A 24,462-nucleotide genomic window follows, 5' to 3' on the forward strand; every position below is an offset into this window, starting at 1 on the left:
TTCGGATCATAAGCTGTATATCTTACTAACACCATGAGGTCATTTTATGCAGTTTGATCATCTTTCCATCCCGCTATTAATGAAAGCAAATACCCACTATGAAAGTAAAAAACTTCCTCTGGTAATCAAAATGTTCACACGCTAACAATTTCCAGCAAAAAAAAAAAAAGTACACTACAGAGTTTTTACTTACTCACAATCTAACATGTGACAAATACCGGTAGATTTGTTTCAATTTTTCCTCATTACTCTTGTTTTAGAGGAAGCAGTTCCAATAAGTCATTTCATTTGTTCTCAATGTTATTCCTCTATACATACCTCTGCAAGACTTAAGTACACATGTAAAGCTACAAGTTACCTAGCAAGTTTTTCTGATTCTAAAACCGTGATCTTCCGTGTGATATGACACACATACTTATGTACAGTACTTTCTTTATCTACAGTACTGGATATCCCCACTCAGAGGAAGCCTCGGACTTTACTGGAAGGCTTCAACCTACAATGGCAAATTCCAAAATAAAAATAGAACAAGGGAAATTCAAAGAAATCTATTTTCTCCTCTGTAAATGGTATCACTTACTGACCTAAAAGCATTTTACCCTTCTACCATTTTAAATAGAAATCTGAAAGTTTGGTTTGGTCATTACATGAAATCAAACAAGGTATGACAACAATCAGGCAAACAGAACGTGTAGCTAAAACTTTTAACACAAGGTAACATTATTCAATAGTATCATCTAGGAAACTTCAAATAAAGGCTATGATCTTGCCTTACAATTGAAAGCATTACTGCAAAGAGAATGTCAACACCATATTTCATACACTGTTAAAAGATACCTTTCTTTGCTTTCTGAAGAAGATCATTAGCCTCCTTCAGGGTGACGTTGGCATTGGCAACCACGAGGTCCTCCCTCCTTGTCATGACAGTACTCAGAGGCTTACAGTAACTCTCTGGCTTCAGGAAATCAATATCTCTGGCAGTGACAATACCAAGGAGCTTTCCCATAAGCCTGCCTGAGTCTGTGATTGGTATGCCTGTCATGGTCAAAGAAGACATCACATATCATCCATTAAATTATCAGAACTACAACCTTAAACACACACACATAGAGATGAGAACAAGAACTTTGGAAGACATTTCAACAGCAAGCTTTGACACTTTTCACAAACTTTCATCTCCAGCTACTGTCAGGTTTTAATATTCACAGAAATCCAGTATTCACAGTTCTAGTAAAAGGATTTCCATTCAAATGCTGAAAAGTACATCTACACATGTACCAGAAGATGGTAGGGATGAAATAAAGATGGTATTTCCTTTAAAGTATTCATTATGACTCCAGTCTGACTTTATGACAGAAATTGTCATTCAAAATTCTACAAATAAGGACTCTTTCAGATGATACATAGAAATATACATCTGACAGATCCTTTAAACTATTAAACTGAAAACCTTTTTAAACGAGAAGACAATTATTGTTCCTACACAAACCTGTGAATATTAATGGTGCTAAACTGTGAGTGTGGAAAAGTGAGAGTTAGACACATCAAAGAAAACAAGGATATTTTTAAGGTATTCATCAAGACTAGTACACAGCAAAACTTCAGTAGCAATGTTATTGGCTCATTGCCATCTGCATTCTCAATCAGTTTTCAAAGTTAACTCGGCATGTCATGACTGACATTCTTTCTCGAGACATTTAAATCGCAATGACTATGAATTTCAATTAAGCGCTCTGAAAACAGACTAATTGATTTCACTTCTCAAAATGGAATATTGAACCCTTTGATAACATATATCCCAGCAGCATGGCCAATGTGAGGGTTCATAATTGATAAGCCTATTCTCATTATTGCTAAAGATTTCATTGAGATCACAGCATGCTACTATCTTAAAGTCAATTGTCTTCATTGTTTAAATATGAAAGAGATAAGTAAAAATAAACTCCCTTTGTTTAATATTGAAATATTACAAGCACAGTTAAGGATGAAGAATACGGTAATATTTGTTTAAAATATCAATCCATTGTGCAGTGAGTACGATACAAAACTTTATGGCATAATAAAAATATAACTTTTCAAAAAATACTTTAATTTATGATGGTTGGTATCAAAGCGGAATTGTATTTTTCAAAGACATTTTCAAGAATGGCAATTGTATATCTATTACAGAAATTCTGGCTCAATTAAATTTTTTTTAAAATCATATCATATTATGCCAAGTTATCCCAGAGTCATGGAAAAGCAATGGAATCATGTATAAAGTTTGATAGTAGATCATCAGGACTTCCTAAGATAAGAATAGGAACAAGAAATCAGAAAAGATGTATTCCAGATGTTCCAACTAAACAGTTTTACAAACTTTTGTCTACACATTGTCCTGATAGTAACAGATGTTGATTTATTAGGAAAAGATATTCAACTCATCATTGGACTGGATGAATATATTCAAAAGAAACTTATTTCACTGTAAAGAAAAAAAAAATGAAAAAATTTAATTTTTAAGATTATGTATTATTTACTACAAGTAAAAAAGAATTTGTATAGATGGTATATCAAGAGAAGGAAAATGTCAGCATTGCAGTGTAGATGAAGATAATCTGCATGCATTTATTGAGTGTAATATAAATAAAAATTTCCTTTTGTATCTAACAGTTATAATCAAACAATGTTGATTTTGAGATAACAGGAATGCATCTGTTAAAAACCCTTAAGGAGACTGAAGTAGATTTGTTTAGACAATTGCCTTTTGGTGTATCTATAAAAATATTTTCAGCTGTTAAGAAATAAGAAAGGAAAAGAATGTCGTGAAACTAATTTGCCATAACTGTTTGAAAGAAAATTTTTGAAAGTCTTTTAGCCCATGCAGTAAATTTAGAGCATAGTTTTGACTTAAATCACCACCTGTGATACGAACCAAAGAGTTTCAATCACTTCTACAAGCACTTAATGATATTTGATGATTACCAGTACTTACTCAACTGCAGAGAGCTTACAAAGTGCAATTTCTTCAGAAAAAATAAAATAAAAAGAGTTTCAATCGACGAAAGAATGGAGACAGATTTGTTACCAAGCACAAGTACACTGAACTGGGTAAATTTTTGCAACAGGGATCAACACAGTTTGATATCCTGTCAGTTTAGGTCTGGAGAAACAGAACACTCACTGGAGGTAAATTCTCCATGAACATCAGGTTCACTTTCAAGAAATGAAGCTTGTTAAGCTGATGAAGGCAATAATATCAAGTGTGATTTTGACTGATCGATATGATTTATAGCCAAAACATGAAAAGTCACAGAAAAATTTGATATACAGCACTTCCTGACATAATACAGTGTAACTGGTTTAAAATGAAAGAAAATAACATATAACAAGATATCAATAAATCTTTTATTTTACCCTAGCCTCAATACTCAGTACCAGATAGGCAGTAAATAGATATTACAACTCAAAGACAGGATTTCTCAGTAATCACTGAAAATTTAGTTGTATTTCTTGAATTTTCTAAAGTGAATCATTGTCAGTGTTACAAATCTACAGCAATTTCCAATCCCTACAATATATCTATCAGGCACAGGAGGTTGCCCTTGTATCCACTTGTCAGAGCCAACCTATTGTTGTACATGTATGTCTTAGTATCACAAAGCTAGATCACCTATCACATGAATAATCTCTTTGCATTGCCTTGTAAATGAAAACATGTAGTACATGTTTTCATTAAGGCAATGCAATGCAATGCAATATGATGAAGGTAACTTTTACCACAATAGAAACAGCTTGCCATTTTACTTTCTCTTTTTTACAACATACATTTTGAATCAAAGTGAAAGTAAAACTAAATAAATTCATAATACATGAACAATAATTGATGAATAAAATTTAGGCCTACTGCAGTAATCTATAAAATAAAATGCTTTGAGAGAATAGATACTGATGGTTTGGATACTTTTCTTGGATAAATACAAGCATCAACTTTCTGTTTCCTATATTTGCTAAAACATACAACATGCATGATCACAAATAATCTATCAATATCCCCTCTCTTTAGTGTGTACATGTTGGGGCAGAAACATACAATACAATTTTCTTGCATAAAATATAACAGTGACATTGAGGCAAGATATGCTTGGATCATTTAAAAAAAACTGTGAATTTTGAATACTGCATATCATATTTTGGATCACACCTCCTCACTTTTACAGGTATTCATAACAAGATTTAAAGTTTTTCCACATCTTGGTATCAATAGCCTTGAATTGTACTTAAACCAACTGATGATGAAGAAATGAATACCTAATGAAAAACTATTCAAGCATGCCTCTTCTTCCCATTATGGGGAGCAATTCATCACTGGGAATACACCTTCCAAGCAATGAATGTATATAAAATCTTTCAGCAAATGTTTCCTTGCAAACCTTTTAAACAACAGATGTCATGGGCAGTTTGTTGGTTCTACATTTTGTGGTGTATATCAATAGGATAAATGACTGAACTGATTCCTTCAGTCAGCAAATCTACCTCTTCCATGTACATGTAATTAAAATGGTTCACATCAATGCTGCCCAGGTTGTTAATATGTGTGTTGATTTCAACTTGTGAGAATACAACCACTCACAGCAACAGCAATGGATGTGAAATGAAGCATATTGGTGGGGGGGGGGGGGGGGAGGAGGAGGAGGGTATTACAGCCTGACGTTATAATAATCAATCTGAGTAAAAGTTTTTGAGGTAACACTCAACTTTCTCAAGACTCAAAGAAATGTTAACATTTTAGAAAAGCACTGCAGCAATTAATTTGGATGAAGAAAAATAAACCATAACCATACAGGCACTGCCACTCAGCTGATGTATCAGTAATACAAAACACACCACACTTTTACCATGGAGCTACTAACAGAGCTGTTAGTAGCTCCATGCTTTTACTTATTTCAACCTGCTGCTGGCATTGCATTGAGAGAACCTGGATACATTTCATTCTATCAATTTCACTCCCATTTGTCCAAGACTGGACTAAATGTTGGCAAGCATGAAGCAAAAAACAAAAAATTGTTCTGGATATTCTTCACAGTGATAACAAAATAAAGTTGTGGTGTATTGGTTCACAAGTTCTTGTGCATTCAATCAGTGAAAACATTTATTACAGAAATAGTGAATGATTGTACCACTATACAAACCAGAAGAACTTCATGTGAGTTTGCAGACACACATACAGTAGCAGTAAAATGAGTTAAATTCTACTAGGAGTTTTTAAATCTGAACAAAAGAAATGATCTCCCTCTCCTTCATCTCTTCTTAAAGGAATTCCTTTCCTGAACTCTTGCATTTCAAAGGCAAATCCATGATGATGTCAGCAGCCATGAAAAACAAGACTGTCACTGTCACTGTCACTGTCACTGTCACTGTCACTGCAACTATCATTATCATTATCATTATTACCATCACTTTGGTTTAATATAACATTTACTGTCTTTACCATAATCACATCACCATTAGCTCAGTAGTTTCAAACCTTTGATAAAGTATACAATGTCTCTGATATGTAAAACACTGAATTGATTAGCATAAGGTTGTGACATCATGCCCTATTTTATATTAATTAAGTGTCAGGGGAAGGGCTACAACTTTCATTTGTGAATGATAGTACATGCATTCTGCATACAATATAATTTGCATTAAACACCTTGAATATAATTTGTAATAAAATTGCATTTTTGAATGGAACAATGATATGTGTAATGACAAAATCATTGACTAAAATCAAAGCAATATAACTTCTTCTGTATCTCTTTTCACCCAAACAATAAATGTAGAATGCAGCACATTTAGACATGTCTTCACCAAAGTCTAATTCATATGGATTGTATTATATTCATGAATCATTACATGATAAAACCTACAATGAAGGTTTTTACACACCATATCAAGCCACAAAATGAGATAAAACTTCAAATTCAAGTGTGTAAACATACTGATATATCATGAAAGCAGACAGAAAGCCTTTGCCTGGAAGCTGCACACCGAAGTGTACAGTAGCTGTTTTTTTTCATACAGTTCGACCTCAATTATCCGGCCTCCTTTTATCCGGAAATCTCTATTATCTGAACACGTTCACGCAGTGAAGGACTTTTTTCTTCATCCAAAAATTGAGAAAAAACAGTGACTTTAAACTCAATTAAAATTTCTACAAAACTCATACAATTTACCTACAAGATACACTTTATTTTTGTGAAGAAGGGATTACAATTTTTGCGCAGGCTAGCATAGATTACACCACCGTTGCGGGGTACGCTACCTGCCTAGCTGCCAGTGCACTGGGACGGCAGCTATATACATTAACATTGTGTCTCCCATATCCGGCCAATTCGCTTATCCGGATGAGCGCTGGTCCCGACATGGCCGGATAATCGAGGTTGAACTGTAGTACTAAATGTCAAACTGTTTGCACTCTTCTGAAAGGTGATAGACCAAAATGTTATCCTGTGAATTTCTGTTGAATCTGACATTATTTTGTTAGAAAGCCCAGTGTATGCATTTCCTAAAGAAGGTTTAGCAAATGGCCCTGAAACTTGTAAAGACATCCATAGAATATCCTTTTTCACTTGACCTTTCACATGAAAATCTCGGCAAGGTACATGTAATGTGACAATGAACTAATCATTTAGAATTTGTACGAGTTCCCTTAAATACAATGAAAAAAAACAACACATCCACATTTTCACTAACCGACAAAGGCACGTATTCTACATAGTGCTATGAACTCAATGTTCTCAGTTTTGGAAGAAATATGAAACCAGAAATGTCGCTATGGCGGCAAATGGTATGCCTTCGCTAAATCGCATTACTCTCTCAATAGATATGAACATTACATGACAGTTTTACATCACCACCAAGATATTGACATGTTTGAAAATTTGATGGTACAACCCCAACTGTGTTGAGTGGTTATATCATTCAGTCCTTGAACAAAGTTTCATTTAACCATTGACCCTTGACCTTTGACCCCATGGCTCATAACTTCCTGCAAATGATTACTAATACTGATGTGAAAAGAAACACCAATTTTCATGACAATATGTTGAGCCATTTTCAAAACATTGAAAAATTTGTGAACTTCAGGGTGCTACATAACTTTATTTTACCACTTGCCCGGTCAGACAAGCAGATTTTTAAATTTGCTGCAAAACACTTGCACGAACATTAATTTTACTTGCCCAAACAGAAAGCCAAAGATAAGGAATATTATAGAAAATCATGTGAACAAAAAACTCCTGTAAGTCAAGGGCTTAAATCACTTGAAGAAACAGCACAATTGATTCGCACACGCAAACAGTAACAAACTTGGTCCGATCAAGTGTTGCCGTTGAATTGCAAAAGTGAAATTTCAGCATTAAATAATGTAATTTTAGCATTTTCACCCGACATTCAACCCTTGACCTTTGACCCAATGACCCCAAACTGCAATACATGTACTAAGCTTCACGAAGAAAATAATTATCATGTGAAAATATACATCAATTTTTATCAAAGATGTTGAGCCATTTTCAAAACATGGAAAAGTTTGTGAAATTGTTGGATTTTCAGTTGATCTATAACCTCATGGTACAAATCGCTCCCTCAAAAAATCTTTATCTGGCAATAAAGTGTACACACATACCTAGATTTCATGAACATACCTTTAGGAATTGCAGAGAGACAGGGTAAAAAATGGAATTTCAGAATTTGACATCGACTTAAAAGTTTGACCTTGATGTGTACACCCACAAGTTGATAGGCACAGATTGGTCCACACCATGCCAATTTTTCTTTGGAAACTTCAAATGGTACTCAAAATACATTGTCCACAAAATGTATTTTGGGTGGACATTATATGGATGGACAACCTCAAAACATGCCTTTGGCGACACTTTGTGGAAGAGACATAAAAACTGAAAATTATCTTTATTCTGGTTGATCTGGAATATCTTCAAGGAAATTATATCCATACCCACACATAATTTATCTAAATGTAGACAATGCAGGACAGATGCCATGAAATCAAAGTAATTTACTTAAGTCTCAAACTCTGATGAAATGAAAGCAAACTGGGGAAAAAGTCAGTTAAATCTCCATGGAAACGTCACTTTCACACCCTTAGTTAGTGGGGAATTCACTGCAAAGGTACAAAATAAAGATAGACACAAATTTGAAAGTTCAGACACAGAAACTTAGATTAGTGATTTGTCCATCCTCCAGATGTGAAAAGATGTCAGTGGTTGGATGAAGATGATGAGAAAACACTCAGGGTTATAACCAATATAGATACATGAATAAATGGAAAAATGAATAATCACACAGGCCTGCAAGTGACTTCAAAAGAGTTTTGAACAGAAGCAAGGAGAGAATTCTAAAACTTATACCAAGAATCTTGTGCGGCAGATCTGCAGTAGCTGGGATTCCTACAAGAATGATGGTACATAAAAAATGAAATAAATAACAAAGGAAACTAAAAAGGTGGATAAAATGAATAGGACAGCTCAACAGGAAGTTATATGAAAAAAAAAAGATTCACAACCAGAAATAGCATACATCTAGGTGAAAGAAAATGCCTATATTCAAAAGAAAATTCATGGAGAATGATGAAAACACGTTTGAAAATTGCAACATCAGTTATATACTGACTTAGGTCCTCAAAATGTGAACTACATGATATGTAATGTAAATTGCAAATGTTGTATTGATGGCTTTAAGGAAGATTTCATTGTTACTCTTGTGTGTCAATTCCATTAATCCATTAGATTTCAGTGAGTTTGTTTACCAACTCCTCATGATTAACATGTGATACTTACACAGACTACATCGCATCAAAATACATGTACATATTCCCTGCATAAACCACATTTTCCAAGGTAGAAAACTATAGGAAATTAGTTTCATTGTGATTGAATTCCCTGCCATCATTAATACCATACTGATGTCTTGAAATGACTGCATTATTCGAATGAATTATATTCTTGTCTCAAGTGTTTTATTACTTAATCAGTCACAATAAAAACAATTCATTCATTTGAATAAATATGCAGTACATGTACCTGCTGCATGCTATAAGGACTAGAACCAGCACTGGCTGTTGGGCAGAAGCTGGGTGGTCTAGTGGATAAGATACATGTACCTCTTTGGTAATCAGGAGGTGGTACAAGTGTAGGTTCAAATCCTGCCCAAGTATGTACAGTATGCCCATGATTTTCTATCACGACTCCGTTGTACTAAACACTGATTAATCCAGTGCTTATCTACACTGTGTACATCAATGTAGGGCAATTTGTCAATCACTTTCAATATTTTGTTGTGTTAGTAATCTCAACATAACAATAAATGAAAGCCAATTCATCGAATGAATCCTATACTGTAAATGCAGAAATTTTTGCGGTACATTTATTTCCACATATTTGCGCTACTTCCAGCTTGTGCAAATTCTAAAACCAACCAACTTCACGAAATATCTTCTCTGCACATCTGAAATGGGTTGACAATTGCGCAGCATGAATTCAAGAACCTGCAAATATTTTTTGAGCCGCTTGGGGCAAAAATGTCATCACGCAAAAAAAAAAAAATCAAAAAAGGTTTCTTACAACAATTTCGTTACAAGCATCATAACGGAGATGATTCTATGGTACTGCGATTGTTACTGCCAGTTGTTAAAATCTGGCCTCCATAGTAATGTGTAAGTAAGACCCCGTTTACAGTGCGAGGCTCGGCCGCGGCTCGGCCGCGGCCGTGCCCAGCCCCGCTTCAGTGTAAACGCGCAAAAGGCCAAATGCGAGGCCAAAATTGGCCTCGCATTTGGCCTCGCTCTGGAGGTGGTCTCGGCCTTTTCTTGGTGTAAACACAAACTGGGCCAAATGCGCGGCCAATTGCGCGGCCAATTGTAGTCTGGCTTCCAAACCCTCTGCCTGTATCTTTCGATATTCAAGATATTAACCCCCTCAACGTCGAAAACTAGTATACACTGTAGTTTAAGGTGGTTTTGTCCTGCAAAGGATTTTTTCCTTCGGCAAAAGCCTTTGCCCGAACTGCTTTGTCGCCACAGAATTCAGTTGGCAAAGGGTCTGAAAACCAGACAATACCAAAATGCGTTAGTTTACAAGCAGAGCACCACTACGACCAAATAATGAAAGGTTTGAATCAAAAGCGCGGCCGAGCCCGGCAGTGTAAACGGACAAAATTGCGGGGCTCGGCCGCGGCTAAACCCAGCCCCGCACTGTAAACAGGGTCCAACAAGGTGGCGCTAAACAATGCCGTAACCCGGAGTATGACAGTACTCCCAGGTTACAGCGTGCAGCATTACATGAGAAATCTGCACTGTGATCACACAAACATTCCAAGACATGAATTGCAGGCAAAATAAAAATTCTACATGTTGACTGGCACATTATATGCAAAGACTAGAAATCTTAGAACCAAAACCCTACATACTGCCATCTGGAACTCAAATTCCTAAAATTACATTTAGAATTCCCTCCCCTTGAGTCACAATATGTAAAATTCAAAAAATGTAAACAATGTTTACTCACCATCATATAAATATAAAGTACTGGTAAGAACAATCAGCATGTCTTTCTCTATTACCAGCATACAATGTAGCTTTGACAGTATACATCAGTTTTCTCACATTGACAGGACGTGTCTGAAATTCTACCTTTTCTATGCATGAAAAAGTACCATTATTTCTATATTTTCTCACAAGTTAATTCTTGATACATTTTCCTCATGACTGCGCTGAAGATACACCAAGCTGTTTGAGTTAAAACACCACTTACAACAAATAAAACAGGGATTCCTATCAAATAAAATGGACCACATATTGGTCTAGACACACACATTAAAAACAAGAAATGATACCAAGCTCATCACATCTTGGTCATTTGGCCATTTGAACAAAAATATTATCTAATTTCACACAGATATTTTGACATCCAAAGATTTTCACAATTTTTTTTATTTCATATAAAACAGCTTTACCATTGAGGTAAATTCTCTATAGGGAAGTACATGTTGGCTACAGCAGATCATAATAACTTCATGACTAGTGCCAACTTTTACTGCAAATAGAGGGTTTCCTACAATTATTCCAAATTACAACTTAAGAAATAAAGAGTATCTGAGCAAACAATGGTTGACATGCTAACGTTTGACTCTTAAAGAGTATTCTTACTCTTCTACGATGTACATTAGAAAAGGAGGCAATCTTTATCTACAAAGTGATATAAGCTTGCAATAAACAAGAATGCAGAAATAGGAAAAGTAACAACACATTCTGGACATAGTATGTAATGAAACATAACTGTAACATGGGGCACCATGTAGTTCATCAGGTCCTGTCGAGCAGGTTGTGTACCAGTGCACAATTTATATAGCAGTCTTTTTAGCATGTGTGTGTGTGTGTGTGTGTACACTGTCTTTACATGAGGGTCAAAGAGAAATACCGGTAGTTCAACAACTTTACCCTGCCAATTTACAATGTACATGTCTCTGTAGTTTAATATCGAAGTTCATTTGTACAATGTATTTCATGATTGCATTACAGCTTACCCACTTCAAAGATGGAGAAAGCCAGCAAAATTATAATTTGTGAAACCATGTGGCATGCAAGAATATGGGAGGCAGGTGGGTGTAAATACTGATCTAGCAAAGCAGCACTGACAGTAGTTATGGCAGGATTATTAATGATGGTTGCACACAATAGATGCCTTGATAGAACACGACTCCATGAACTGAGAAATCCCTTGGAAAGGACTTCAATGATTTGTAATGAAGACAAACTGGATCTTTACTGCAGTAAGAAAAACAAAAGATGATGACGAGAATAATAATCGCAGAGAGTATGGTACAGTTCTATGAGAATATGACCAGTAGTACATGATGATACAGGGACATTTGATTACCTGAAAAGCCATGCCTTGCTTTTGACTCAAACACATCACCAACTGTGGCATCTGGACCCAACACCACAGGATCCATGATGAATCCTTGTTCATATTTCTGTGTGGGAGGCAAGGACAGATTAGAGAGAGATATATACAAGGGCAGATGGACAGAGAGATAAAGAGACAGGCAGACAGACAGAGGAGAGAAAATGGGAAAGAGATTGGAATTAAAATAGAGAGAAGATACTGTGTCACATAATGAATAGTATCACACAGAGGTTAAAAGGAAATATTCACAGAAAGGCAGTCCATAAAGCATCAGTCATCATGAATTCTCCAATTAACATGTGAGGTTTGGAGGGATTTGTTCTCAACTTTTGCACTACATGGCTTACTTTTTTCCCCACAATACCTAATACGCAGCTGCCACTAGCTTTAAAAATGTGCTCCTTTTCTTCAATGAAAAACAAAACTGGAAACAAAATTGAGTGAATAAAAAAGATAATTTCTTCTGGGAGATTACGACAGTGTGCAAATTTGTTAGAAGTCAATATCAAAGCTGCTTGCCTGATTTTCAAATATATCCTTATACAGTGCAATAGATATAAATCCACACAAAGGGCAAAGCTTAATTGCGTATTTGTTGTTTTTATTTGATTTATTTCAAAGTTACAGTTGACTTCATTCCCCCTCAAAAAAAAAATCCAACAAAAGAAAAAAAAATCAACATTTCAGCAATTTGAAAGGGACATTTTATAGTAGTTACTTGGAACTTCTGAAATATTAGCACTATGTCTCTTTCAATGGTCATTTTGGATAAGATGTCTTTATGAGTGAATGTGAGGAATGCAGAATATAGCCTGATCATTGTGTGCACATGAAAATTTCACTATGACATCAAATGATAAAAGGGCAGACTACTTGCCTGTAATATACTGTAATCCTTCAAATTTTGTTACAGGTATTTTTTTCCAATCAAATAGAAAATAATATAGATATATGTAAATAAAAACCAAAACAAAAGGAAACAAAAATCAATTTTTCATCTTGTACTTAGAAGCACTGTATTATGCACATTGTAATGTATAATTATCATTATTAGCATTATCATCATTATTATTATTATTATTATTATTATCGTTATTATTATTATTATTATTATTATTATTATTACTATTACTATTATAATTATTATTATTATTATTATTGTTATTATTATTATTATTATTATTATTATCATCATCATCATCATCATCATTATTACATGTATTATTATTTATCTGGATTCTCACCTTGACCTTTCTGACTTCATTTGCCTGGAATTCTGGAGTGCAGTTGTGATGAATTATACCAATACCTCCACATAACTGTTCAAAGAAATAACATAGATGTGGAATTTATAAGCTTAAAATACACTGCAGAACATAGAAGATGGGGCTATACTGGACAAAATATCAGAAGAATACCTAGGTATTACATTGGTCCTTTTTAGGACCAAATCAGTTATATCAGCACTCTCTCATGAAAAATCAGTGAGATTAAACAGAGTTGTGTGTTGAATCAGGGAGACCTATATTTACAAATATTCTCCTCATGAAAAATATCAGAAACACTGAAGTTTCAGAAAGTCTCCTACAGAATCATGGAGACTTGGTAACTCTGCACATTCATCTGAGTAAGAATCTCAGAAGTGGCTGTAAACCAAAGAAACCTTTGATTTATCTGGAATATGAGCTACAGTGTATATCACACTACACATTGCCTTACTTTAGGGACATGTACATACAATCAGATGGCATGAACATTGAATAATTCCTGCAGTGATGCTGAGAAATGTGAGCATAGCAACATCTGCTTTTAAACATCAAATACATTCTATATTTGGAGACTATTAATATTGAATAGTTCCTGCTCAATGAAACAAGTCTAATGAAATATGAACTCTCCTTGAAAAGAAAGAGTGGCAAACATCAAACAAGAGAAATGGCTGTCTCATTTGATTCTCTTTTTACTTTCAAGCTCATCTATCGATTTAAAGTCTTGTTACCATCTCTCAATCACATACAGTACAGACGTTTGCATACCTGTACATCAGCTACATGATATCACAGAAAATGTAATCTGCATTTTATTTTTCATTGTTTGTAAAGTAATTTCATTACAAGGTTTCTTTAAATATTTCATGCCTTCACAAAATCCCAACTTGCTTCAATGTCAAGCCTCTTTAATTTGGTTTTAATGGTAGTTTCAATCACTACATTTGTATGTCAAGGCATCAATGATATGTCCCTTTAAATAACAGCATTGCAGTTAGAAGTTTAACAATATAACAACTGCAAATTTTGCACAGCAAATTATCTCCATTGTATTCTCCCACTCTCCTGTCTCCAGGCAAGCTCATGTGGAGAGCTTCTACGGTCACTGCTGTTTCCCATAGCAACAGTATTCTAGCATGAATTGTTTTTCTCCCCGACAGCTAAAAGAGCTCATTAGCATACAGAAGCGCCAGGATGTGAACCAAACTACTGTATGGGCATTCCAAAGACATCATGCATGGCTAGGACAAAACTGCAGCAGCTAGGGACTGATAAGGGAAAATAGCAGGACTGTAGTTATGCACATTTAAGAGATAAACTACGGTAGTCCTTTATGCACATTTAAGAGATAAACTACGGTAGTCCTTTATGCACATTTAAGAGATAAACTACGGTAGTCCTCCAACCAAAACAAGGGAAGTGAAGTGCAACATGCGCTTGTTTTATTGTATCTGAGAGATCTATGTATAAAAAAAAAAAAAAAACATTTGGCAATAGCACTGTTTTAGTACACATGTAGTTTTCCACTGCACTGACTATAGCTGAAAAGGGACTGAACATAGTGTGACAAGTTTGCTGTGATTATGTGTAGTTCTGTGCTCTTCCATCCATAAATAATTTGCAATTTTCTGACACTATACAACTTACGATGATGGGAAGCATTAAAGGAAACAACAAAAATAAGAGAGTACACAAATTAAGCCAATCAAACAGGATGTCCCCTGAATATGACTTTGTTGACAGCTTGTAAAAGTACAAAACACAAAGAATCTTTAAAAATCCTACAAACAAAGCACTATTAAAAGTGGCCTGATATCAGAGGGGCATTTCATGAAGCATTTTGTCAGATATTCTTTTTTTTTTCTTTTTTTGGCAAACTGTTATAAGCTACTGTATAGCTCTAGGAAACCATATGAAACTAGAAATGTCGCTATGGCGACTGGTATGCCTCCGCCATAATGCATGATTCTCCTAATAGGTCTGGATAGTACATGTGGACAATGTGTGATTACATTTTCACAAAATTGGCAAAATATTAAAATGACAAGTTTGTCACAAATGTGTTGAATGTTCACCTTCCTTGACCTAGGTTTAATTGGATGAATAGGAGAGCATGTATTTGGGATTTAAGGACTTTAACTTGACTTGGACAAATTAATATGTTTATGCATTTAGTAATTTTCAAGGTATGGAGAAAAAGTGCAATTTCTGTATTGAATGGTAAATTGTTACCAGTTTCATCTGGCCTTTGACCCTAAAATTAATAAGATAATCACTAGAACATGCATAAATACAATAGATGTAGTACATTTCAAGATAACTTGAGCCACTTCTGAGATATGGAGGAAAAAATCAGTTCAGCACTTTCACTTGATCTTTGACCTTTTGACCTTTGAGGCAGAAACAAAAGAAAAAAAAAACTTTCCAGAGAATCTCTATTAGGTTATACATGCATACATCAAGTGTTGCATAAACATGACAGAAATAATAAAATTTTGAAGTGTTGCCCTTGACCTTTGACCCCATGAATCCTTAATTCTCTAGATAATCACTGCCAGTCAGTACATGTATATGTTCCATGAAGATACCTTGAACAATTTCCAAGGTACAGAGAAAAAAAGGAGAAGTTTTAATATTTTTACTTGACCTTTTGACATTTGACCTCATGACCCAAACTTTCACCAGAGAATCTTAATTGGGTAATACATGTATACACTAAGTTTCGTGAAAATATCTTCAGGCATTGCATAGATATGGTGGAAATAGTAAAATTTTATGTATTTGACCTTGACCTTTTGACCTTTGACCTTGAGCATGTGCACCCAAAAGTTGATAGGCACAACTTCACCCCCCTAATACACATACGTGCAAAGTTTCATTAGGATACCTCGAAAAGTTTTGATAGTTACCTTGTCCACAAAATTCATTACGGACGGACAGACGGACGGAAGGACGGACGGACAGAAGGACGGACGGACAGAAGGACGGACGGACGGACGGACAACCCGAAAACATAATGCCTCCGGCACCACTTCGTGGCGGAGGCATAAAAAAAAATGATTATGTGTTCAAATCATATCAGCGCAAATATGGTTTAGCCAAGAAAAAAAAATCCATTTACAAAGTAACTTCTGTAGATCAAATGACTATACAGTGTAATATAGTTTTGTACAGCTTTAAATATAAATTTTGTACATATGATTTATAAAGCAAAACACAATTTTCCAATCTTTTTCTTCCTGGCAACTTTTATCAAATAAATAACTAGGGCTCCATACATTGTAGATGTTATTGTTATTATAGTTTTCATAGGTGAATGCTCACAGCCATCGCAATCGCCATGGATGACTCTGTCACGGTATCCATGGGAGACGAGACCAGAGGTGCCTTCAGTGTGATATTCTTTGTCAGTTTGGACTGCAGATCCTGTCAAGAGAGAGAAAAAAGAAAAATCACACCATCAAATTATATTTACAAATATCACACACAATGTCTCACTGTCCTCATAAAAAAAAAAAATAATAATAATAAAATAAAGTAAAATAAAATAAAATAAAATGAAACAAAAAAATAAAAATGAATGAATAAATACAGAGTGCATGGAAACAGTGTAAGCTTTACTGGGGACTCATATTTTCACATATAACATCTTAATTAAATTCAACACTGAAATTTGAATAACGGCCTCTACTCACCACATGCTTTGCAACACACAGTTGAATTACGTATGATTTAAAATGTACATGATCTAGAAAGATGACTCACACCTGTATGTACATATCAACATGGATTGTGTAACTCAATTACAGCTACAAATGTACACTGACAAGTTACAAAATGTGATGCATGCCCACACACAAATATACATGTACACAAACACACACACACACACACACACACACACACATACCACATACAATGTAAACACACTCATGCACACATCTATGGCTGTAATACACTGTGTTTATGTACATCAAAATCACAGATGTGCTCACACAGATGTATTCGATTGCAACAAATTTATTTTGTCTCTTTAACTACTTCCTGTTAATGAGATGTTATCAAATGCTACAGTAATATCATCAGGAGCCTGTTAAATGTATAGATATTTAGGTATGTAAACTGCAATCATTGCTGAATTATAACAGCAGACATGAAATAATCAGTCAATTTCAATTTTCAATATTTACAATGCAAGTTGTTGCTCGGGTAACTACAGTACAATTATTGCAGTTTGAAATATTAATTTGTGCAAATGCAGAGATCTCCTTGGGCAGAGTGCCAGGCAAGGCCATTTGAGCATAGATCTGAAAATCCTGGGGGGGGGGGGGGGGGGGGGAAGCCATACAACAGGGCTTGACACTTTAAATAAAACATAGACATGAAATAGTAACATGTACAAAGTGTATTATTAGAAAACCTTATAAACACAAGTCATATTTGACTGTGTGTCCCCAGTACATACCAAAAGAACCATGGATTGGAATTAGAAGAGAGAATTCTGGATGAAGACAGCATGAAAGAGAAAACCTTAGGCCTACCATCAGAAAAGGAAGCACTTCTGACATTTCAGTGGCCGTCACAGAAGTGTCATAACTCACTCTCCAAACCCAAACATCGGGTCCACGGCCGGTCTGTTAATTAAATTAAGGTACTCAAAGAGATGCCTTACTCCCATCCCCATGTTGAATTCACGTCACCAGCACACACTGTGTATGCCTTTTCTAAGCAGGTTTTGTATCTGAGCAAGTGCCTGTAAAGGCAACATAAATTACGTCCAGATCTTAGTCAGAGGCTACTCTGCTTCTCTCCTCAAGCAGGAGACGTCCTCGGCTTGTACATTGATGTCAATGTTCTTGATACACTGTATATTTGGTAGGGAGACTTGTGCATGGACATTTGGCATCTGTGAGACACATAAATGCACCTTAGAAATATGGGGAAACCACGCTTCTGTGAACGCCCAATCAACTGCAAAATTATGTGCGCTGGCATTTAGCTGCACAACACCCCTCATAGCACCATGACTATAAAGTAGGAAAGCTGACTCTTTTCTCCATGAAAATGGAGTGAGAAGAGAGATAGCAAGAAAGCATGCTTGAGAGATACATTGTAATATACAGTGTATAGCCTACAGTGTATCAGAGGTGGTAAATTCCTTCTCGATTCCTTTCTGAATCTCTTCTTCCTTGAAAAGGATATGAAACCTGTAATGGATTTCAAGGTAATTATTTCCATTTTAACAAAGTCTATAGTGGTTTATGAGTCCACATCTTGATAAAAGATACAATTGTATGAAAATGCCTTTAAAAGGGGAAATGTTCATTGATGATTTGATATATCCAATTTGAAGTCCTACAGTGTATAATTCAATGCTTATTGGACTTGCTGATATAAGCTGATAATAATAACTTGTGTACATCAATGAACATGTGATGTACATCTTGTACGAAAATATTTACCATCCCATGATTCCCATCCATGCATGGAATTCAACCTTCAGTGTACATTGTACAATGTAGTACTAGATACAGACACATGACCTGTAAGATTTTCTGGGAATTTTCTTTCATAATGACTGGAGAAACCATTGATTTAGATCTATTGTCATTCCTTTCAAAATATTCTCTGGGAATATTGGTATCTTATTTACGACTGCTACATTAATACACAAAGGGGGGAATGATATTCTCACTGTACAATTTTGTATTTTTACTCATCTCTAAATGAGATTTGATACATTTTTTAAACAAAAAATTTAGCTGTCACATGTACACACCACAGAGATGGATATAACTTTATGATATTGATTCTCTGGCCTCCCTTGAGCCTTGAGCCATTATTTTCACACTATACCATGGTGGGATGATCATCACAGCTGACAGCTGGATACAATGACTGAAGCAAAGTATTCTTCTCTCAAATGGTAGAAGGTCAATCAAAAAGGCAGAATGAAAACAACCCTCTGCCTCTGAATACATGGATCCGTCACCTGTAGGATTATACAATGTCTTTTTTCATTTAACCTAACACTAGTCCTTCTCCTCCCAATCTGACCTTCACACTAATGAATAAATATCAGACTACAGCTGCACCTTCTGATCTAGTCATGAAATATTAAGTAAGACAATTTTTATAAAAGGAAGGAACACTGAACACCAAAAACAACAGGAGTTTAGATTGACCATCATACACCAGAGTACACAATTTCAGGCCTACATAATCACTCCCATGCAGTGTAGTGGCTTAGTAGCGCTGCTAGCTCCAGCACCAAAATAATTTCCACTTTTTGGCAACCAGGGTACAATCTTTAAAAAAAATAAAATAATTCAACAAAATGGCTGATTTTCATTTGGTACCCCGGGATACCATTTATGTCATCATATACTGCTGTAAAAGGGCATGGTCCCTAATATGAACTGGATAAGGTTTACTGCTCTTGATCATTGAGGATAGACTCTCTTCACACAAAGGAAATACATAAAAGTGTAGTTCCAAATCAACTTTCTATCAATTACTTAAAGGGGAACTCCAGTCCAAGTACATATTACGAGTTCAATGGAAAAAATTTGATTGAAATCGGATGAAAAAGTTTTGCTAATTTCTGCAAAACAGTTCTTGTACAATGTGAGCTAACCATGTTATTGATAACCTCACAAATTTCCATTGGTCCTGTAAAAAAAAAGAAAAAAAAAAGGCAAAAGTTCAATGTTTCTCTCATTGAAGTCGGAAACATGATGTTATTCCTAATTGAATGACTTCAGGAAAGTGTACCAGGCTTTGAGCTTCAGGCATAATTGTGTTTGGATGAAAATCTGGAAATTTCACAATTTTATGCGCAAACTACATGTAGGCCCCCTATATGGCAAGTTGTGAGGGTACAGTGTATGACATTCTCACTTTGCCATTTGCATCATATTGACCGTTCAAGAACTGTTTCCTGAAAAATTAGCGAATCTTCAAAATGTCATAACTTCCTTATTTTTCACCCAAATTTGAGCAAAGTTTTATTGTTGAACTTGTAATATTTTACTCTTTCTTTTCAGACTACCTGTAACTTATATTTGGACTGGATTCCCCTGTAAAAAGAACAGTTCCTATCTGGTAGGACATTTACAATTAATTGTAGGTTTATAAATTTGCTGCCATTTGGCCTTGAACTTTGACCTCTCCATGCAATTTCAGGCAAGCACACTATACTTGTTTATCAATTTCTACCCTTAATACTAGAGTTGGACATTCCCATTGAAGTTAGCTCATAACTTCTTCCTTGGAAGGCCGTCCTTCAAATTAATTTGATTCTGCATAGTAAATCAAATGCTGGACAGCAAAGAGACGGGCTCAGTGGCAGCATGGATAGCGGTGTGCCTACATGTACAATGTACATGTACTACTGATCAAGCATGCATTATGCCGCGTTACCAGTACAATGATGTAGCTGACTTGTCAACTGGGTATTTCAAGATGTCATTCCTGGAATGCTAACACATTTGTAGCAGCCAGTACAACTGATACAATTTACATACCGGTAGATGTATGTAGTTCAGTTTTGGAATTATCTGATAGTAATGAAACCACTGTGCCACAAAATATAGGTTTATGTGTCAGCTCAGCCTTCTCCTTACCTTTTATTTTCACAATACACTGTGTTTATAATTTTCATACACCTACAGACATGTACAATGTATGTATGACAATGTATGTAACTCATCCTGCTACTGAATTTTTGTGTGCAGACAGATTACATTAGATACAGTGTACTTCAGAGTTAAAATACAAAAATGACGAAGTTTTAGTATTGTAATCTTGGATTTTGCCCCAACTTACAGCTCATCTTGCATACACATTCTATTTCATGTTGCTCAAATGCCCTACTCCACACCATCACTCAACTTTATTTGATACACTTTAATGTATTATGCATCATTCTTTCATTTTCACTCTCATATTTAGTCACTTATGAAAGATACAATGTACAAGCAGATTGGGAGATAACCAGACACAAGTCATTCCAAGAATCCTTCTCCCTACATATATACTCAATGGTGAAAGATGTTACTGATTTGCAAATAACTGAATGTGACTGCTATTGGTTGTAAGCATGCGAAAATGAAACAAAACACGTCAATAAAGCTTCCATAAAACTTCAGTTGAGGATAATCATGATGCATACTGTACATTGTAAAGAAATTCATTTCAGAGGCTATAAAGAGTGTGTTTGTGTGGTACCAAGATGATGGTGAAGGTGATCATCATGAAAATCATATTACAATCATGAACACATACATTAAGCATATTGTTCATATTCAATTTGTTATTTTACACAATATTTTTTCTTTTCTAGCGAGATGCTGTATTCATACATTAGCAGCATTCAGACATAGACATACAAAATACTCAGTAGCGGGATGATGATCGCGCTCCTTATCTCGAGGTTTCTTGCAAACATTCACATGCTCAGAAATAGCGGGAAAGTGATCACACTCCAAATCTCAAAATTTTTGCAAACATAACAGGGTCTGAAATAGCCCGCTAATTGCCAGTCTATAAATCTAACTACTTGATCTTACAACTTACAGTGGTTTAGTGCACACACTGTTGGGATATTATGCACTTTGAATGATGGGATATATTTAAATCTCAAGATTACTTGGTCCAGCATTCACACCGTCACGGGGAGGTGGGGGTAATTAGCATGCTAATTCAAAAATAAGCCCAAAATTTTGGGGTTGATCACACTAATTTGTTGTTGTTTTTTGTCCACACATACAAAAATCTTGAGATTGCGATCGCAATGCAAATTTCAAGATTTGTATCCCGCTAATTTGGATCCGTGTGAATCTCCCTATGACTTCAGTCACATTAAAAAGGTATTCAACTTACCACTTCATCTGATGTGAAATCTATGTAGCCTGGTAGGATCAGAAAATCACTGTACAATTGAAAGAGAGAAATAATAATTAAACTAATCAGAAGTTTCGTCAAATTGTAGAAATCAGCCTCTGTAGATATGGCAAATTAAAAGGGTATTGCAAGCTCTGAGTAGTACACAAATAAAAGACGAATTGAAGCATTACATCATAACTCCAGAAATTCCTGAGGTACCGTCATACCCCTGGAGACGGCATTGTGCAGTGCCTCATCTTGTGTTCATACATTCAGTAAGATGCACAGTTACACCAAGGAGCACACTGCTATGGCCATTATGGTGGCAAAATTTTAGTAGTCTGCAATATAATAATCCCAATGCCAATTTAGCCCTGTTTATGGCTTCTTTAAGCCATAATACAACACAGCTGTACAAAAGCACTTGGAGAGTGCAGACCTCCACCAAGCAACCCATTTCCATCCATACAAAAACTGAAAATTGCCAAACAGTTGTATTTCCAGGGATAAAGAAGCCTTTCTAGTGTCTCAGAATCTACTTTGTCATGTTCCTGCTTGCATGCTGTGCCTTGAGCATGCTACAATGACAGTCCCAATGGCCATAAGCACATTTTAAATATGCACAGCTTGTACTGTAAAAGTGGTTTCTTTCGCGGTGGTTTTATTTTCGCGCTTTTCGCGCTGAGGTTGAACCGCGAATTTAACATCACGCGAAAATGTTTTGAACTCGTCGCTTGTACAACGCTATCATTACTGACCGCGAATTTAAACACACGTGAAAAAGTCCGCACCGATGGAAACCGCGAAGGTTTCTGCACGCGAAAGAAACCACTTTTACAGTACTCTCTCGTTTGTGGTCCTGTTTGCCAAAATGACAATCCTTCATAAAATTTTAAAAAGTATCCTGGATCCAGACGGTTATCTGAATCAATGTCAAAATTTGATCGCGCGATCGGAGCTGCACTTCATGACCTTTAAAAGCTAAAAGTGCAGCTCCGATCTCATGAACTCCAGATTATTCAAAATGGCTGCCAGTGGAGTGAAAGACGATGTGCCATTTGCACACACACACACTGCATATAATCTGCGTTTTCGGTAAGATGTGAATTGTGTATATATGTCAATATCGATAACATAGACATGAAGTCGAATTAATGAAGGTTGTCTTTTAATGAGTTTGAGGTGACAGAAATGATGTCAAGTATCAAAACTCGGGCTCAATGCGATCGACATGTTCGCTTTGTATTCGCTTTGTTGTTGTGCAGTAGTACAGCCCTGTCGTGTTTTTACAGCGACAGGGCTGTGTAGACTGTACTAGTTTATGCTGAGATGGGGCACCGCACTGATGCAGTGTGATGAGCGCTCATCGATGCTGCTACACAATGCCAAGTTTAGTTGCAACAAAGTTCTATTTCAAAAGCACTAAAAATCACTGTCACTCATTTTGCCCTCATTTTTCTGATAACCCAGGTTACAAGGCTGAAAAAAAAAATAATTAGACTATAAATTTTAATGCAACTAGGGGCATTTAATTTTTATTTGGTATTCGAGGGTACGGTACCGAAATTGAAAATCGCATCATGTACAGACAGGTGCAGGAACATCACTGCCATCAAAAGTTGACCCTGTCTACGGCGGTGCAGGTTAATTCCCTGACCTTAACATTATTTCTTTTACAAATTGCAACTGTTAATGTTCCAATATCCGTATAGGGCCTATTTAGTAAACTTCATGTCATGAAACAAAAGCAGCAGAACATGCTGGAAGCAAGAAAAACGAACTCATTTGACAAACATCATTGACATCGTGGTTCGAACGTGATCTCTCTACCGGTAGTCGTTAGTAATAATACTACAATTGTAGATACGATTCATCATGAAAACAAAGTTGCCAATATTTTGCAACTAACTTGTATGTAAGACCATCACCGCAGCCAAACAGCTGTTGTCCGGATAGCCCGTCTTGGCCTTCGATTCCAGGGTCCATCTCACCATTTACCAGTGGTTTCGACATTTTCTACGAGAATTCGGATGTAAAACTAAAGAAATGCAGGTTTTCTCCTCCACGGCCAGACACAACACTTGGAGCGCGGAACTGCTAGCAGCTGCAGTAAAATGCGTGCAGACTGTCTGTGTGTTGTATGTAAAGTAGCATACATGCATGCAGCTAGCAGCTCAGCCATACGATAAACTGTTGTGTGTGCATAATGGTACAGATCGGACATATTGTACACATGCGATGTGTATGGTGAAACTTCATTCATTTCACACGTGCTAACAACGCGCGCTGGCGCACAAACCATTTATCGAATAGCCAATCATGAAGCTGTCTGTCGCGCCAATGCTAATAAGTATGTAAAT

At 35.9% G+C, this 24,462-nt stretch overlaps 1 protein-coding gene across 1 annotated transcript in view; it reads right to left on the reverse strand.

Moving 5' to 3' along the window:
- The window catches only part of LOC139738043 (inosine-5'-monophosphate dehydrogenase 1b-like), a 44,727-nt gene extending 20,498 nt beyond the window's left edge, over positions 1-24,229 (reverse strand). Inside the window, exons 1-6 of the mRNA XM_071648706.1 lie at positions 24,012-24,229; positions 22,100-22,148; positions 16,541-16,642; positions 13,193-13,267; positions 11,919-12,015; positions 838-1,035 (exon numbers count right to left, since the gene is read on the reverse strand). Coding sequence (XP_071504807.1) covers positions 838-1,035; positions 11,919-12,015; positions 13,193-13,267; positions 16,541-16,642; positions 22,100-22,148; positions 24,012-24,115 — 625 coding nt within the window. The 5' untranslated portion in view covers positions 24,116-24,229. The remainder of the gene's footprint in view (positions 1-837; positions 1,036-11,918; positions 12,016-13,192; positions 13,268-16,540; positions 16,643-22,099; positions 22,149-24,011) is intronic.
- Positions 24,230-24,462: the final 233 nt, after the last annotated feature.

The sequence above is a fragment of the Diadema antillarum genome, unplaced genomic scaffold, assembly GCF_040938485.1.
Source record: "Diadema antillarum isolate AM-2024a unplaced genomic scaffold, OU_Dant_1.0 seq00000720_RagTag, whole genome shotgun sequence".
Taxonomy (NCBI): domain Eukaryota; kingdom Metazoa; phylum Echinodermata; class Echinoidea; order Diadematoida; family Diadematidae; genus Diadema; species Diadema antillarum.